Here is a 19557-nt window from a genome sequence, read left to right as displayed (position 1 = left end):
AATAATAAAACCTGAGTAACTGAGGATGAACATAAAAGACAAACTTTTAATCTTCCGTTATTATAAAGTTTAAGGAGACTACTGTAATTATCACTTTTACTATAAAGTTTTTATTTAATGCTTGCTTTTTCTGAGAGTGAACCCGCCATACCTTTGGTATGATGGACAGTTGATTATTTATATGATGATCAATAACCTGATAAGGTTTATTTTTAAAACCTTTAACCAGGGAATCAAATAAAATCTATGGAGGATATATGAATATCCAAACGTATGCATTTTTAAACAGCTTCAGGTGCAGGGATGCATATATCATACATAGTCTTCCTGACAACCCTGTTAAAAAGCCCTGCACTGATATAGCTATTTAAATAGTAGAAGTAGAGGTATTCATTCTTAATTGATACGTTGTGGTCTCGTGGCTCGTCACATTTTGGATGCTCTCCCAGAATACTTGAGCATAAAATATAAAATCCTAATTCTTTGTTGGGAAACAACAGATTCATCAGCGATGTTACATTTAAAGCAGTGAACTTTGCTCATAGCTTCCAATAGTCACCTCCTGTTTGCCAGATACATGACAGATTCGTACCAGACTGGAGTAGTAGCTTTCAATTGCCCAAATTCAGTGCAGTCATAAAGCTTTATTATCAAGTTAAAATGCTAAATCTGTGCCAAAGTTATTCTCCAGCAGCACGTTTTGTCATCCTGGAACAATAAAGCTGGCAGGAACGTGGCAGAAGCAGCCGGAGGAGGCAGGAATGAAAGAATTTAATTTCACTTCTTCTCATGTGCGAACTGAAATGTTTTTCTTAGGATGGTAGTGCAGGCTATGTACTAATTCCTGGGGGTTAAAAATTGACACTACAACCCCCCCCCCAAAAAAAACAATGAGTCCTCATACACATGTCCATACACACTCACACTACTGCAGCTACACACACACATAAAAATCCAGATTTTTCTAAGGCACCCTGCTCAGCCTACCGTTCAGTCCCACACACGCAAGTTGGTCTTCCTATCTAAATGGGAACCATCCATTCATTTTTATGGGAAACCCCTAATACCAATCACAACACCCTTAACCCCTACCCAACCCTAACTTAAGCATAAGTAACCAACCAAAATACGATGTTAATGCGACTTTTGGCACTTTTACTTTTTTGATGGCATTCACAGATTTTTATTAAATTGATGTTATCCAGATGGGGACCTGAAGAAGTGTCCCCAAAAGTAAGGAAGTTTCAGGTTTTACCGCACTTTGGGGACATTGTGGTCCCCAAATGTGATCTATGCAAACCCTCACTCTCTCTCTCTCTCTCTCTCTCTCTCTCACACACACACACACACCCACTAGTTTCATATATCTACATTCTCATAACCAGAAACATCTTAATACAAGGTGACGTTTAATAATACTCCACACAATCACAAACAAATTCCGCACTCTCTGTCACTGATTTTGATAGGGAAATTCACTCAGCACACCAATGTTTGTTCTTTTGTGTTTTGATCGGCAGTCCATTTATTCTTAGAGCGTGTGCATTTAAAAGATTGGGGCTTGAAACATTATAATGTACTGTATACATTCAAGATGGTTGAATGGATTTGGGGTAGATGAGAGCTGCCTGTCCATGTCTGGCCTGAAATGTGAGAAATGGAGGTCCTGCTGTGCTGGTCGCCTTCATTTGCATTTCATTGCAATGTATCTGTCAGAAGCTGCTACGCTTTTACACTAATGTATGTACTAATGCATTGATGTTCCGTTCAGTTGGTTTGTTTTTATTCAGTGGAAAATACTATGAACAATTTCTAGCATGAATCATGTATGTGTAATTTACCAGATCCAGACTCTCGAATGAAAGTGCTTAACAAATAAAACACAAAATATATTTATTAGTTTATAATGATTTTGAATGTAAAAAAAAAGCTGCAATTCTTACTATTCTTATTATTATTGTCATTATTAATATTATTATTTTTATTATGGAAGCTAAACAATCTCAGAATTCCAAGAAAACCTATTTTTCATGCGAGTTTCATTAAGGTCACATTTTAAAATGTGATTCATAAAGATTCCAGGAGCAATATAAATTACCATTACAATTATTAAAGGTATTTATAATATTTGAAAACCACAAGTAAATAATTTCTATTTGCTATTGATAAACAATGGGATAAACACACATTTAAACAGATATTCAGCTAGCAGATAGCGGTAATAATATGTCAGTCATTAGTTCACCTCAGAGAGGAAGATGCCTGTCCTGTGCATGAAATTATTGGCTAGATATGTTTACAGAAACACACTTTTACTTGAAGAATTATATATAAGTATGTTTTATGGAAGAAACATTATATAAGCAGATACACAGATAGAAGTTAGTTATTCATTCAAAATCAATGTTTATTTGCATGAGACAAACGGGTGTAGAAGATGGATGGATGGATGGATGGATGGATGGATGGATGGATGGATGGATGGATGGATAGATGGATGGATAGATGGATTATATCAACTATTCTATCACAATGAAGAATTTCGATAACAAAGATTAGCAAGCTGCATACATTTTTAAAACCTAAATTATAATTGCAATATTGCCAAATATTTTATTCGCATATTTAAATCATAGAAATTGTATGTCATTTTTACTGGGAAAAGCAGGGGAAATCAACTGTACAGGGATTTATGGAGAGGTCAGTTTTGAAGAAGTTAATTCTGTGTGGGTCAGACAAGCGAAACAGCATTGATATACAATTGGCGAGCCGAGGTGGGAAATCCATGTGCGATGATACCTGTAAGTGCCAAAGAAGTCAGAATTTTCCCTTTTTCCCCTGCTGTAAAAGCCGAGAAAGTGTCCTGCTTGGCTCCAGGATGCCTGAAGGCTGATTAGACCAAAATTAATAATTCAGGGGAAAGGCTGAGATGTATAAGGTACAGTTAACTATTCTAAGACTGGCTGTCACGGCTAACATATTATACTAAGAATGCATAAATTAAAGATCCAATTTCCTTTTCAATTATGTTCCTTAGGGGAGATGAAAACCGCCTTTGAACTGCATCTCACAAAGAAACTGTAAGCATGGGTGACAATGATTTCTAATTGGAGGAACAGAGTGACATTGTTTTTATTTATTATTTGTGCCCGATTCTGGAAAAAGGAGACATGGTCCCTTATAGAGACAGCATTCTGTCAGAAAAGCAGAGGGCAAAGTACAGAACATATAGGGATGACATCACCCGGGGTCACATGGAAGTCACCAACATGTATACTATTACTGTTATAGAGGTTTACTTATCCACTCTGTCATTCTGTAGACAAAATGTTCTCGTGACAATCACTGCTAATATGTGGAAGGGCTTTACTAAGTTACTCTCTTTTTAATAACATATGTTTTGATTGCAGATATTTTTCATAAACAAGTCAGTACCTTGAAGTTATATAAACCAAGAGAAGAAGGTTGGTACAGTCACATAATCCATATGTGCGACAAAGCTGTGTGGTTTCCTAACGCGTGAGGATGCGAAAACCTTCATGCCTTATATAGTACAACTGTAATACCAAACACCACATCGAATGCTGTATGAGAAAATGGTAAAGACAATATCAAGATGTTATGACTGAGACATTAAGTTTCAGACACACACACACACACACACACACCAGTGCCAAACAGCAGCCAGATATAAAGCTTTCCATCCATGCAGCACATTCGATGAATGTGAAAGAAAATAAGAGCCACGTAACGACCATAAATGCCGTACAGGAGCCACAGCTGGAGCGGAAAAACGCAGAACGGCACCCCAGTGCCACTGGAATCTGCTAGTATGTCGTCTGAAAGATACATATCACTTCTGACTGGGTTTCTACTTTTTACATTTTGTGAAATATTCAGAAGCAGACAGTCTAGATAAGAAAGTAATCGATTAGATTTGGTTCTTGTGAAGTACTGATTAATTGTTCCTGTCCAGTGGTTTGTATGGATTTCAGGGTAGATTTTGTAGTCTGATGTACCGATATATTTGTTCAAGGAGACGATCAGCTTTGAAAATGTGACTATAAAATTGTCTTGTGAAAGGTGAATAAACAAAGCATTTTTTGGATAATCTTCTCAGTTTCCCCTTAGTTATAAACTAACTGTTAAAGAATTGCAGAGCCAGGATTAATGAATTATGACCTTTTCTATTTAGAATTGTATCCTTGCCCTGTTACAGCGGCAGTTTTTTCAACAAAAATTTTACGAAGCAAATTTATTGGTGTAAATAATGATTTTTTTTTTGTAAAATTGACTTTTGTCAACGTGCCACTTGCATAGATATAACTAACAAGTTTGCCTTCTTTACATTGATACACTTAATTGCCGCTCACTGCTCCACGCCTGCATACTGACTCATTTGACAAAGTGGGACCTACTTTCTTTGTGCATCTCTAAAGCATGTGGTGTGAGATTACGACGTGTCTTTTCAGAAGTTTCTTAAGTGCAATTTGATATGTGTATCAGGCGAAAAAGAGTAATAAATACAGTGTCAAAGGGAGAACGATTTAGCCTGAAATGCGCATAATCTCCATCAGCTCTACAGATAGCTGTGACAGTTTAGCAGAAAAAGTTTTAATTTACTGTAACTGGCAACCCAGAACAGCATTATCTGAGAGATATTATAATTCAGCCGCTATGATAGAAAGCATGGCCAATGATTAAAAACAGAAGGGTGGTTTGTTTCTGCACTACTTTTGCAGTCCAGAATTGCAAGCTGGGCTTAATATTTTTGCACATATGATGTACAAAATGCGATGAAACTAAATGTACTTTAATCCACGGATTCAAAATCAACTGTGATACGGTTACCAAACATTTTTTCTGACATATGTAAGGTCAAATTTCCTCTGATAGTGATACACTTGCTATAATATACACTCACTGGCCAGTTTATTAGGTACATCCGTTCAACTTCTCATTGAAGCAAATATCTAATCAGCCAATCATATGTCAGCAGCATAATGTATAACATCATGCAGATACAGGTCAGGAGCTTCAGTAAATGTTCACATCAAACAGCTGAATGGGGATGAAAGGTGATTTAAGTGACTTTGAACGTGGCCTGGCTGCTGGTGCCAGACAGGCTGATATGAGTATTTCAGAAACTTCTGATCTACTGGGACTTTCATGTACAATCATCTCTAGGATTTACAGAGAATGGGCCAAAAAAGATAAATCATCCAGTGAGCAGTGATTCTCTGGGTGAAAATGCCTTGTTGGTGACAGAGGTCAGAGACGAATGGCCACCCTGGTTCAAGAAAGGTAACAGTAACTGAACTAACCACTCATCACAAACAACGTATGCAGAAGAGCATCTCTGAAAGCACAACATGTCAAACCTTGAAGCAGATGGACCAAAGCCAGATGCAACTCCTATTAGCTATGAAGCAGAAACTGAGGCCACAATGGGCACGGGATCATCAAAATTGGACAAAGAAAACTGGAAAAACGCCTGGTCTGCTGTAACATTCAGATGGTAGGATCAGAATTTCGTGCAAACATCATAAAAGCATGGATCCATCCTGCCTTGTTTGAACAGTTCAGGCTGGTGGTGATGTAATGGTGAGGGGGATATTTTCATAGCTCACTTTGGGCCCCTTAGTACCAACCGAGCATCGCTGAAATGCCACAGCCTACCTGAGTAATGTTGCTGACTATGTCCATCCCTTTATGATCACAGTCGACGCAGCTTCTAATGGCTACTTCCAGCAGGATAACACACTGCGTCACGAAGCTCATATCTCAGACTGATTTCTTAAACATGTCAGTACAGTTCACTGTACTTAAATAGCCTCAACAGTCACCAGATCCCAATCCAATAGGGCACCTATGGGATGTGGTGGAACCAGAGATTCACATCATGAAAGTGCAAGTCTATGGGAATGTTTCAAGTACCTTGCTGAGTCTATGTCACAAAGCATTAATGTTCCGAAGTTCCGAAGGCAAAAGGGAGTCCAACCCATAACTAGCAAGCCGTACCTAATAAAGTGGTCTCCACACACAGTATATGAAACCCTGCTGTGTATGGGGCTATGTAGCCATTGGCGGGACTTGTCAGTACCACGCATCCCATTCAAGACAGCCTGCTGCATTATGTGACAGAAAGTGGGACTCATCAGAGTAGGTGGACAGGGGTCAGCATGGGCACTATGACTGTCCTGTGACCACACAGCCCCATATGCACCAGGGCTCAATGCCGTGTACTGTATCTAGTTTTTTAATAACATCTTTGTGGGGACTGTCTATTCATTTCTACGGGGAAAATTCAAATCCCAACATGAAGACCTTAAACCCTGCCCAGCCCTAACCTTAACCATATGTAAACAAAGAAAATATGAGATCTTTTATTGCAGTGAGAGATCTTTGTGGGAACCTGAAAAATGGTCCCCACAACATCAAAATAACAGTTTTTTTTTCACATTGTGGGGACCAAATGCCACCCACAATGTAATATAAACCTAATCCACGGACACACATACCGATGAACCAAAACATTATGACCACCCCCATCAAAAGTTTACTTTTCCCTTAACATTATATTGTAGGTGTTATGGAAACTGAGTAAAAATAACCACCATGACAAGTGGGTGGTAAATCTTCTGAATTTTACTAACTTTGGAAATGCTTTAACTTTAAAGCTCAAGGGAGGAGGCATGACTTCTACTTTTTAATTTTTTGCATTCTGGAATAAATTAATTTTACACATCCTGCACAAAGGCAAAATTAGCCTGGCAGCCAAGTCAGAGGCTTAATTTTCCACAAAAAAACGTTGGCATCATAAGAGAGGTATGGTGCGAAGGGATAACGGTGAGAGCATGTAACCCAGCCTAAAAGGTAGGGTTAGTTGGTACCACTGCCTGACAGTAAACAGCATAATAACATTTCGATCACTGATAGTCAACCACATATTGTAGCTCTGGCATGTCACAGAATTAAAAGTGAAACACAGCGATCTGGCATTTGCAGGTCGATTGGCAATCGTTTCCCCAAATACCAAACCATTTTAAAGCTTTTTCCACAACTTGTGCTGATGTTCAAAATATTTTGCAGGTCAACAAGTGATCTGATCTGTTGACGGTTACTGGAAGCTTAACTGAAGCCTGTACGTGTCGTTGAAAATTTAATATGATTTAAAATTATAAACGTCTGATTATCAACATTTACATTTTGCATAATTCATCCAAACATGCTCATTTTAATTTATAATAAACTCATGTATTTAAGATTAAAGAAGCAAAATGTACCTTTTAATAACAATGCACATCTGTTTAAATTTTCATTATTTAAATTATCATTAAACTTGTTGCTTTTTATAATACAATAATAAAATAGAGGCCTAATGAATAGTTCCTAGTTCATGATTTCATGGTCTTTAAAAGACTTATTTATACTAGGTTCATATTTAGCAATGACAAAATCTAAAAGCAGCATTGAGGACAAGGTAGGCAAAGTCAAATTAAAGTTTGCTTACAAAATCTAAAAGATAAAAAGTAATTACTCACCATATTTAACAACTTCATACGCAGGATACGCACATTACGAGAGAACTTGGAATTACCATTTTCCTGTATAGAAATATGAATTAGGACCATTAAATCCAGACCTTTCCACTCCAGATGGGATGCTGACCTGACAGTTAAACTGATAAGGGTAGCGGAAATGCTCATTTATAGCATTGAGGACAAGGTAGGCAAAGTCAAATGGAAGTTTACTTAATGATTAATCTGTCTAACCACAGGCTTTTCTGTTGCCTCAGCAAGCTGTGGCTTCTTGGGTGGAGGAAGGGTGGGGGGTTAATTGGAAATTCCCAGTTTCATTTTTCTAATCTATTAAAATGGATTGTTTCATTTTTCATAATTGATTGGAGCAGGTGACATCATTTGTCAGATACATGGATTTAATGGACACTGTAATGAAAACGTAACAAGCATGAAGATGTCCCATTAATGCAACAGTACTTTACCAATTTCTGTTAATAGCAAATAGTTATAAAACTGTTCCCATCTGATTGATTGTGAAAACTTGCCAAGTGAGGAGGCTGCTATACTGCAGCTGTAATTTGACATACTTTGACTAGAAAGCATTCTCTTTTCTGTCCTAAGCTCCCTACAAAATCACTTGACAACTGTCGCTTTTACATATAAAACACTAATAGTAAAACGGTATGCCGGAGGCTAACTTTTCATATTTGTCTTTGCAAGATGCTCATTAACAGAATGCCTAATTGTTGGCATTATGTCACACTTCTCTCCTTATCTCTCATACAGTGTCAGTTCCTGCTAAGAACACACTCTCAGGCCACTGGAGAACGGAAGAAATTCTTCTTCATTTTCATGTATTCTAATGTTAATTAAATGTTTTTTTTTGAACAAATATAAATAACTTTAAACAACGATTCAAGACTTTTGCACAGTACATATACAGTATTGGTACACTGCAAGATATTATTACCCTATTGTTAAGTCTGTGCTTGTGCCATTTTATTTACATGTAACATGACCTTTCCTTTGTAGCTATAGAATATCTTTATCGGCATCATCTGTTCCCATCTGGTATGCCAAGGGCAGAACTTGAAATATAATCATTTAGATTCAGCAGATGTTTGTATTGTTTTTGTTTTCTTACTTTTTTGGGAATGTTTCGACCGAATACATTTGCAGTGATCTTATTGTCATGATATCAACATTCAAGTAGTCCAATGGATTCACAAACCATATTGCTCAGTTTCCAAATGGTGTCCATCAAAACATTAACTAACACAGCATTTTCCTCCATCGTGAGAATAAAAGGAAATCATTATTAGAAAAAGGCCCTTGCTAATCATTTATATAATGATGTTAATTGAAATCTTGAACCCAATTTTCTTGCAGCTTGAACTAGTTTGAATGTGAGCTAGAAGATATTTTTCCATTTTAAATAAAAGGCAGTTTTTAATAGCTTACCCAATGCATCAATTAGAATGCATCAATAAGACTATACCCAATGCATCAATTAGAATGAAAAACGCTGGGCAAATTTAAAGATATATTCATTGAAAAATATTTCTAAAAGATCAGGAAAAGTGAATTGAATAGTTTCTGGTCAGGCTATTCCATCCATCGTCCAACTGTTTGTCCAGATCAGGGTTGCAAGGGGAACCCGGACTCCATGCTAGGCAGCACAGGGCACAAGGCTGGGTACACCCTGGATGAGATGGCAGTCCATCATAGATCATGAGCCTGGGGTACATCCTGGATGAGATGGCAGTCCATCATAGATCATGAGCCTGGGGTAAATCCTGGATGAGATGGCAGTCCATTATAGATCATGAGCCTGGGGTACATCCTGGATGAGATGGCAGTCCATTATAGATCATGAGCCTGGGGTACACCCTGGATGAGATGGCAGTCCATCATAGATCATGAGCCTGGGGTACATCCTGGATGAGATGGCAGTCCATCATAGATCATGAGCCTGGGGTACATCCTGGATGAGATGGCAGTCCATTATAGATCATGAGCCTGGGGTACATCCTGGATGGGATGGCAGTCCATTATAGATCATGAGCCTGGGGTACACCCTGGATGAGATGGCAGTCCATTATAGATCATGAGCCTGGGGTACATCCTGGATGGGATGGCAGTCCATTATAGATCATGAGCCTGGGGTACATCCTGGATGAGATGGCAGTCCATTATAGATCATGAGCCTGGGGTACACCCTGGATGAGATGGCAGTCCATTATAGATCATGAGCCTGGGGTACATCCTGGATGGGATGGCAGTCCATTATAGATCATGAGCCTGGGGTACATCCTGGATGAGATGGCAGTCCATTATAGATCATGAGCCTGGGGTACACCCTGGATGAGATGGCAGTCCATCATAGATCATGAGCCTGGGGTACATCCTGGATGGGATGGCAGTCCATCATAGATCATGAGCCTGGGGTACATCCTGGATGAGATGGCAGTCCATTATAGATCATGAGCCTGGGGTACACCCTGGATGAGATGGCAGTCCATTATAGATCATGAGCCTGGGGTACACCCTGGATGAGATGGCAGCCCATTATAGGGCACAAGGCTGGGTACACCCTGGATGAGATGGCAGTCCATTATAGATCATGAGCCTGGGGTACATCCTGGATGAGATGGCAGTCCATTATAGATCATGAGCCTGGGGTACACCCTGGATGAGATGCAATACCGATTAGCATAACTGCATATTCACACACAAAAATCAAGTGGGATTCGCACGCCAAAACCCATACTGTATGTGTGAGACAATTCTGATATTTAATTTTTTTTAGATAAAAAATGATTTTTTTTCCTTCCAGTTGCAGTTTGTCAGTAGCTCTGCAAAAACTGTTTTGTTTAGTCACTGGTAACACTGGTAATGCTCTATAAATATTAATGAGATTACATCAGGGCCGGCATGGTGATGCAGTGATTAGCTCTGCTGCCTCACTGTCAGAAGGGCCTGGGTCCGGTCTCGGGTCCCTTCTGTGTGGAGGTCGCATGCTCTCCCTGTGTTCGTGTGGGTTTTCGCCAGGGGCTCCGGCTTCCTTCCACAGTCCAAAAGCGTTTAGGGCAGGTTGATTGGTGAGTCTAAATTGGCCATGTAAGTGTGGCTCTGTGTGTTTGTGTGTGTGTGTGTGTTGGTGACGGCACAGGCTTGTTTCCTGCCTGTGCCCATTGTTACCAGGAAATACTCTGGTGACCCCAAGTGGGATTAAGGGGTGATGGATGGATTACACCAGTTCACATGAAGATAACTCATTAACGTTCCAACTTTAGTCACACCCTGTGCTGGCATTCTGCAGATGGAACACGAAGTAACATAAAAATCCCTGCTAAGGGTCACATGATCAGTTACTCATGGCATTCTGTATAGCATAGTCACAGATGTAGTATAGCTATGGGGTATGAGAATGTTGAGCTGCTGTCCAGTCTATGGATCCTCAACAAGCGTTAATGGCAAAGGACACGGGGTTCTTCAATGGATCATATACTCAGCACTTCGATCATTACTGTACCCTTGGTATACTCTGGTTGTCTCTGCGCTATAAAGCAGAGTAAGTAACAGTTTACCAGCCCAATGAAGTCACCCTGATCTATGTCTGGATTCACTTTGGTTTTCTAAGCTTCAATAAAGAAGCCTGCAAAACTTCACCTCAGATGCAAGCTTTGGAAGCAGTGAATTATTAGACGGGGGGTGAGGGGGGGGAGAGAAGGACATGGAATATGGGGAGAATGAGACAGAACAGAGAACCAAGGGACACTAATGAGCTCCTTCCCTTTCGTGCTTCTGCACTGCTGCAGCAGAGAGTCACTGGTGCTTCCCAGCATGCACTGAAATCCATCAGGTTGTCAGTTTCACTGGGGCTTGCTGAAGTGTAAATTAATCCACTGAGCAACCTCTCAGGTCTGCTATTTTATACAAGCCTTGTAATAGCAACATTTGGTGGCTCACCCTGGAAGCATGACGCACAACTATTCCGATATTTTAATGTATTTTCAGCATCTCTAAATTCACGGAGTGGAACACGGGACATCTCTACATTTGACTTCATGAAGTCATGCTGTGGCAGTAATGGCTTTTTCAGAGCAGCAACATCTTATAATCGCCATTGTTTTGTTCATAAAAAAATCACAACACCTGCACTAGACTCATGACGATCTCTGCAAATTTAAGACTGAATATGAATAATATGACTCCATTTAAATTTTTTATTGAAAAAAACAAGCTAGACATTGTTTCCACAAAGTCTCCGCCATTCATTTTGCTTTCAGGCCCACATGATAATTTTGCTAACTAATTAACCTGAATAATACTACAGTATATGAGGGTGTGCATTTGTACCTTTATGATTTGCATGAATGTCATTACATATCTTTATGTGAAATACTGTGTGTGTATATATATATATATATATATATATATATATAACGGGTCATAAAGATACACAGAAACAAATACCGATCATGTACACGCACAAATCCATCCGTGAAAAAGGAGTTTATCCCAGCATGCACAGGGCAGAAGCAGGGTACACCCTGGAGAGGATGCTCGTTCATTGCAGGATTTAATCAGATATTGTACAGAAAGCACTCCTTTGTCCCTTACAATGAAAAAGCTAATATTTCTGGATTTCAACATGCTGCCGAGCTTCAGATGAAACATGCTTAATTTGCACAGTGTATTGGTAGTGGTCAAAATCACAACTTAGGATCAAAATCACATTGTCTTGCAGTAAACATAATATTTAATGTAAGATATTTACAACTATATCTGTTTATGACAAATGAAACACACCAGATTACTCATATAACTTCTTATGTACAATATTTTATATAACTTGCTGAATGTCTTTGGTTTTTAATTTACACTAACAGTCCGAAATGGTAAGATTGAAACAGTGAATTCCAGATACATACAAAGCCATAATAGAACCCTATGACCAGGCTGTTTGTTCATTTTAACAACATTGTTCATCACTTGAGGGCAAATTGATGGTAAATTGGATTTAGAAAATTGATAAGCTGATCAGATTAGTAATGAGGAAACCCCACAACAGCACAGGAAAACGTGCTACTGTAACTCGGCCATGGTGGAGACTGAAATGCTGGTCGCAGAGGTGTGTGGTAACAGTGACCACGTCATAGCGCCACCCCAATAGAATGTCAATAAAACACTGATATAAAACCAGAAGACAAAGGAAAGCAACGATGACACAATTTGAAAGCAATTGTTAAGACATCAAAAAAAAAATCACAAGCAAGGTTGTGTGGTTTGAAATTAAAAATGTACAGTGATACTAACTTGTTCAGTCACACCCAGTACAAGGAACAACTAACAGTATACAGTTAAATATAGAATACACAATAGTGCAATAATACAATGAAACTAGTAGCACTTAATACATAGAGATTAATATAAAATTATAGAAGCAGTCAGGTTGAAACCTAAGTGGACCATTAGTAATATGTATGCCAGTATGGGTTTTGCAGACAGGTAACAGTATTGTAAAATCACTCCTGAAATCTAAAGGGAAGCCAAGCAGTGAAGTTCACACAGGTATGACATGCTCAGATGTTTGTGTTTGTGTTTAGATTCCACCCATAGCGTTTTGTACGAGCTGCAGTCTGTCATTGGCGTTCCTTGGCAGCCGTGTACATAATGCAGTACTCTGGGAGTCTAAAAACAACACAATGTGTCAACTTTTTAGCATCTCACAGTGAGGGCAATGGCATGACATGTGCTTTGTTTCTTAAAAAAGGCTGCCTTGGATACATTGTGTGGGATGTGAAACTTACTCTCAATGTTTACTCTTTGGTCTCATTCAGAACTTTCTCAAGGGCATCCAGTCTGCTATGATGTATTTTGGCCCGGCATTTTTTCTGAATGTTGATTTTTAAAAATATAATGTCAAATAGGAACATTTCATATATGTTTCTATTATTTTTCAGAAAAATGTTATATATCCAAGCCATTTTTCTAAAATTAGAGCAAGTCTTAAGTAACCATAGTATCACAAAAATGTTTAAGTTATTATTATTATTATTATTATTGTTGTTGTTGTGTGGAAGCCTCTGACAGAGGATTTTAATTGTGAGGTCACATTCAGTTATTTTATAAAATGAGTCAAAGCAAACACAACTGGGTTTTATTGGGGGTCTACAACAGAAAACAGCTGCCTCAGACTGTTACCTCCATCACTGCTAATTTTAGAACAGCGAGAATGTCTGAACAAACTGCCTGATCGCTATACATGTTTTACAAGGTTCACACTGCACCAGAATGTAGGTTTGTCTGCCTTTCTGCTTAGCGTGGTGACTTTCTTATTTATTCAATCAGATGTCTTTGGTTTTCCAGGGCAACTAAATCAAGAAACTTCTTTTTCATATTTTTCTAGATCTAACAAGATGTGGCTTCCAGACTGGCAATAAAATCATTCGGCGTATATACACTCGGTGGCCTCTTCACCAGCCAGCACTCTAGTACCCTGACCTCCTGTTATAATCACTTCAAGAATAGATTTGTTGTGTGTTCAGAGAAGCCTTCCTGTACGCCACTGTTGTATTGAGTTGCTGTTTCCGTACTTGTGGCCTTCCTGTTAACTTTAACGAGTCTTCTCCTCTCACTCAATAAAGAGGTGTTTGTGGGCATAGAAATGCTATTGACTGAATGTTTTCACACCATTCTCCGTGAACTCTAGACACTGTCATGTGTGGAAAACAGAAGCCGGGGGCTGTTTCTGAAGGGCGATCCCATTCAGCCAGCAATCACACCACATTTAAAATCACTTAGATGTCTTCCCTATTCTACTGCTTAATTAGACAGCAAGTGTACCCTATTGGTCAATATGCCTGCATTGTCACTGTCTGCATGCTTTATATACTCAATTGCAGCCATATGATTTGCTGTACAGAGGAACAGGCTGTTTGCATTAGCAAGCAGGTGCACCTAATGACCTGGCCACTGAGTTTATAATGCTCTACTGTACATTTCAAATCATGACCAGGTGCTTGACTGAACAAGTCAATTCTCAGAAAGTGATGTTGTATCAAAGCATTTTTTCTTGAAAATGCATCCTGCAGTTTTTATTTTTTTTTTGGCTGCTTATGGGAGAAAAGTATGAAAGAAAATATAGTAATGCTGATGAATAAATTAGTTATATCGAACGTATTCATCCATCTGCTGGCCAGGGTCACGCTGGAGCCAGGAGCCTCTCGCAGGCAGCCCAGGGCGAGCCCTGAATCTGCTGCCTGTCCATCGCAGGGACATATCAGGAGACAAGCTTGGATCAATCAGCATTATATCCAATTAATAATGTTAGATCTAGTACATCCATGACTGCTAATAGATCAGTAACATATTGATAAAAAAATCAATAGAATACAACAGTAAAATTTTTAAAATGTATTATATTGATAGTGTGACGCCATGGGGTGATCTTACAATGGTAGCAATGTAAGGAGAAATGGTGGAGTCAGATTTATTTAGAAGGTCTTGCCATAGCCATGTTTCCATTACAAGTATTAAATGCAAAAAAAATACCTTCACTCTCAAACACTGCTTGTTTGATTAATGTATACCACGAGGGATTCTGCTCTGCCTTTAAAGAGCTTTTAACATCACTAATTGAAAATACAAAGTCAAATAATGTCACCATTTTCAAATAATTCTTTTTAGAAATGTATCGAATGTGTTTATTTTATGACACAGTGGGGAAGTACTGTATACAGAGTTTAAAAAAATGCTACAACTTGTGCAATCATCCCATTTCAGGAAGTGCGGCGTGTTACGTTATGGTAATGGTTTTAATGGTGATTTCCCTCTAATTTTGTACTGAATAATTTCAGCTGATTATAGAGTTTCAGGCTTAATTCATTTATGTGTTTTATCTTTCTTTGGCTTCCATTTTAATCGTTGCTCTAGTTTACCTCAGAGAGCAGGAAGGGAGGAAGTAGTTCAAGAACACATTTTGCAACTGAGGCACAAAAGAAAATCTTAGGCCAAAAGAGTGATATTTTTTGTCGTTTCCGTGAATATGGGACACATCTCTATTGTCTGTGCCAGTGATGGCTACCCTGAAAAGCAACCTGTACGTGCTGACCTATTTCATGGCCTAGATTTCTTAACTCCATTCCCACATTTAAACCTCTGCACCATTGATAACAGTGATTTATGACCAACAACACAACTGGTCCTCAGACTTGAGAAGTTCAGCTTAGTTCTATCGCATCACGGTCGCATGAGTGATGCTTTGGAACTTGAGATACACTGATTGCACCCTTTGGAGTCGTCCCTCAGTGGCACTTCCACACAGCCATGAAGGAAGAACGAGAAAGTATTTTTAATTCTCTGGCAATAATAAATGACTGAATAACATGAGGGGAAAAAAAACAGAAGAAAAATTAGATTAATAGCAATTTTCATAGCTCATATCTCATCTGTCCATGTGAACAAAAGCAAAACAGCCATCTTTAAACATGGCACTGATAAGCCTCACAACAGATCATTTTCAGTTTTGGAAGTCACTCACTACAGGGTGCTGCTCATTAAACTGCCTAATCTCCCATTTAATTGTAGTTCTTAATTTAAACTCTGTTCTCCATCTGGTGATGACTTTTCCCATAACATATAAAAGGTTAACCTGGACAAATACAATATTTGGTTTTATATCAAATAGTATAACATTCGTCAGAATTTGCACCTGCTGTATAAGTCTTTGCCAAGACTAGAGTTATGGAAATTCGAATATCTCACTTAAGTAAAAGGCCATTTTTGAAATGTCATGTCTTCCCACCGTTTTAAACATTTAATACTTTTTGTTTTCTTGGCCCCCTACCTGACACGTGATTTTTTTTTTGTCCACTCAATTCTTGAATTAATGAGTAAAGAAATTTATTTTGGACCATGTTACTGAGGAGATCACCTGTGAATGCAATTTTCTTATCTTCTCTCCCATTTACTTCTGCCTAAAATAGTCTCGCAGATATGTACGTATACAGCATATGCAATTTTGGACCAATTTCTTCATTTTATTTTAAAAGTTAATTAAAGTTAAGAAGCAGAAGACTGCTGAAGTATAACAGCAAGCAGGCGAAGATGTCGTGGATGTATACTGCTATAACCTGGCCTGCATTAACCCTTTGGGCATTTGGGCAAATGCCCAGGGGGCACCAAGCACGGTACCCCCCACTCCCACAAGCCCAGTCCCCTTCACAAATGTCTTTAAATTAATATGATCTATGATCTTGTGTGATTGAATATAATTATTTTAATATGCCACTCACTGAAAAGCCTGTCTTCCCTTTATTGGATGCATTTCTGGATTGTATATAGACAGAGAGGGCCCAAGTTCAGCCAATGACCAACCAATGGTAACTGATGGTTACCAGTCAGATGCTCTACCATCTGAGCTACATCCACACAGGGGAGGAAGGAGCAGAGTCCCTACTAGGTGCTGTTGCCCAGAGGCACATAATACTGTTAATCTGGCCCTGGCTATCGATCTGGTTTATTTCACTGAACTCTTAGAAAACTATAAGACTGAGGTACTTCCTGTGCCACTCAGAGAAGCTGGTTCATATTTAAATGTAATGTGGACTTAAGATTAACATCTTCTTCATGGCATTTAGCTACCGCTAGGGAACCAAGAACTTTGCTTGTGTTTTTGAGTTTGTGAGTTTAACTTGGTTTTATATGGGTTCTGCTATCTCATTCTTGTGCTGTAACAAACATAAATGTCTTTTTGTAATACCGCATGGTAAGAATATCGACAGGCTGAGGAGACATGTTTGTGTTAGTACTGTACAATAGCAATTGTAGGATGCATGTATGTGTGTGCATGAGAGTCTTGGTCCACATATTAATTATTCACTTTTTGTTTTGTTGTTTGTTTCTGCCATGTCAAATAATTTGTCAAAAAAATGTTTTTACATACCTATTTTGCCTGACAGTGAGCCAAAAAGCAGCAAATATTACACCTAATATACAGAAAAATGAATGAATAGCAATTTTTACTGATATTAAATGAACAACATAACTATAGGTTAGCTACAAATATCTTGATATTCATGGATATGGCAGAGGATTTGGAATTTTTAATAGGATTTTATTTCTGACATTTTCAATTTGACATTTCAGCACAGGAACATCTTCATCGGGTATCTTAAAATGTCACAATAATGCATAACTTTACAATTTAGAATGGAGGGAAGAAAAATCACTGGTTAATTCTGACTGAATATCATTATATGGGCAGACAAAGATAAATGCACTGCAGTTCTGGATTCCTCAGATGTTCTGAAAACCTATTCTTGGTTCAGGTTCTGAATATTTATTAAAAACTGGCTAAGTGATGTAAAAATTATCAGTTATGTACCATAGTTTGTGAGATTTCGATTTCGGGTAACGTTGCTGTTTCTGTCCCCTGTCTGTCATGCAGAAGCCTCATGCCCCGAACTCTGGACAGCCAGATCACCATGGAGAAGACACCCAGCTACTTTGTGACACGGGAGGCCCCAAGGCGGATCTCCAGCATGTCCCGGGACACCAAGCTAATTGTGGTAGTGCGAAACCCTGTCACCAGGGCTATTTCGGACTACACTCAGACACTGTCCAAAAAGCCAGACATCCCAACCTTTGAGGTCCTGGCTTTCAAGAACAAGAGTTTTGGTGTGGTGGACACCTCCTGGAACGCCATCCGCATCGGAATGTACGTGCTCCACCTGGAGAACTGGCTGCAGTACTTCCCGCTCTCGCAGATCCATTTTGTGAGCGGGGAGATGCTCATTACGGACCCTGCGGGAGAGCTAGGCCGAGTGCAGGATTTCCTGGGGCTAAAACGAATTGTCACAGACAAGCACTTTTACTTCAACAAGACTAAAGGATTCCCCTGTCTGAAGAAGCCAGAGAGCAGTAGCTTGCCACGATGCTTGGGCAAGTCCAAGGGAAGAACTCACGTTCAAATTGACCAGGAAGTAATCGAGAAGCTTCGCGAGTTTTATAGACCATATAATATTAAGTTCTATGAAATGGTAGGTCATGATTTCCGATGGGACTAGAGCAGCAGAGAGTACCTCAAAGGTAAAGAGAAGAGCGCAAACGCTTATGTCTTCCATGAATATAAGCTGTGTTGATACAGTCATTTATCCATATGCATGAGTGCCAATGTATCGATTGGCCATGTCAGTTCATTGCGATGCATTAACTGGGTATTGTAAGCTTACTGGGGTTTTTCAAAACCTGGCAAAATATTCTGCTGAAAGTTTTTTTTTTGTTTGAGGTTATGAACTACTTGAGGTGCAGGGAAGAATACTCTACATATGGAAAGCCTTATGGTTTTATTTAACGTGTAAATTTCTTACTCAAAGCTAATTGGTCATGTACGTGAGGCTTTTACGACAAATCTTTAGACTTCGCTTTCGAAAGGAGCTTTAGAAGAACCTCAGAGGAGCGGTTTTACGAAGACCATCTGTTTTCATTTAGCTACGAGTGTATTTCAAATTATTTATTAATTCTACCAGCTCAGTCATTCATTAATGGTCTGCTACTTGTCAAAATGTCAAACTAACTAAAAAAATAAATAAAAATTCTACTGCTGATGTAAAGTGAAGTGTGTGGAGTTTATTAGTTTTATTAATGGAAAGTCACGGTATGGTCTGTAGTGATGATTCAGGTGTATTGAAATGATAATTACCATGCAAATCAAGCAATAGTTTAATTAAACAAAATGTTGTTATTATGTCTTAAAGTTATGTAGCTTGTATTACAAATCTAAAGAGAAGCTTTATTGGCACCTAATTATCCTGAGGTGTGTCATAGCATTTCAATATGCAAGTGCACCTTTGAAATACCTTCACATTTTCTCCTGTTTGTCATACAAACATTAGCACTTAAAATCCAATAACATATAGATACATTTGTCAAAACCAATACATTGTTGCATGAAACATATCATGTGCCTATGGCCCTCTGCAGTTCTGAAACTGGGTGAATGCAGATGACATCATTTTAATTTCCA

The 19557-nt window shown here is 38.8% G+C and overlaps 1 protein-coding gene across 1 annotated transcript in view; it reads left to right on the top strand.

Moving 5' to 3' along the window:
* The window catches only part of LOC125741950 (heparan sulfate glucosamine 3-O-sulfotransferase 2-like), a 40341-nt gene extending 21215 nt beyond the window's left edge, over nucleotides 1–19126 (top strand). The window contains exon 2 of the mRNA XM_049013516.1: nucleotides 17980–19126. Coding sequence (XP_048869473.1) covers nucleotides 17980–18598 — 619 coding nt within the window. The 3' untranslated portion in view covers nucleotides 18599–19126. The remainder of the gene's footprint in view (nucleotides 1–17979) is intronic.
* The last annotated feature ends 431 nt before the right edge of the window (nucleotides 19127–19557 follow it).

The sequence above is a fragment of the Brienomyrus brachyistius genome, chromosome 5 (genome assembly GCF_023856365.1).
Source record: "Brienomyrus brachyistius isolate T26 chromosome 5, BBRACH_0.4, whole genome shotgun sequence".
NCBI lineage: Eukaryota > Metazoa > Chordata > Actinopteri > Osteoglossiformes > Mormyridae > Brienomyrus > Brienomyrus brachyistius.
The sequence above is the reverse complement of the archived record's forward strand: the minus strand, read 5'-3'. Positions and strand labels throughout refer to the sequence as shown.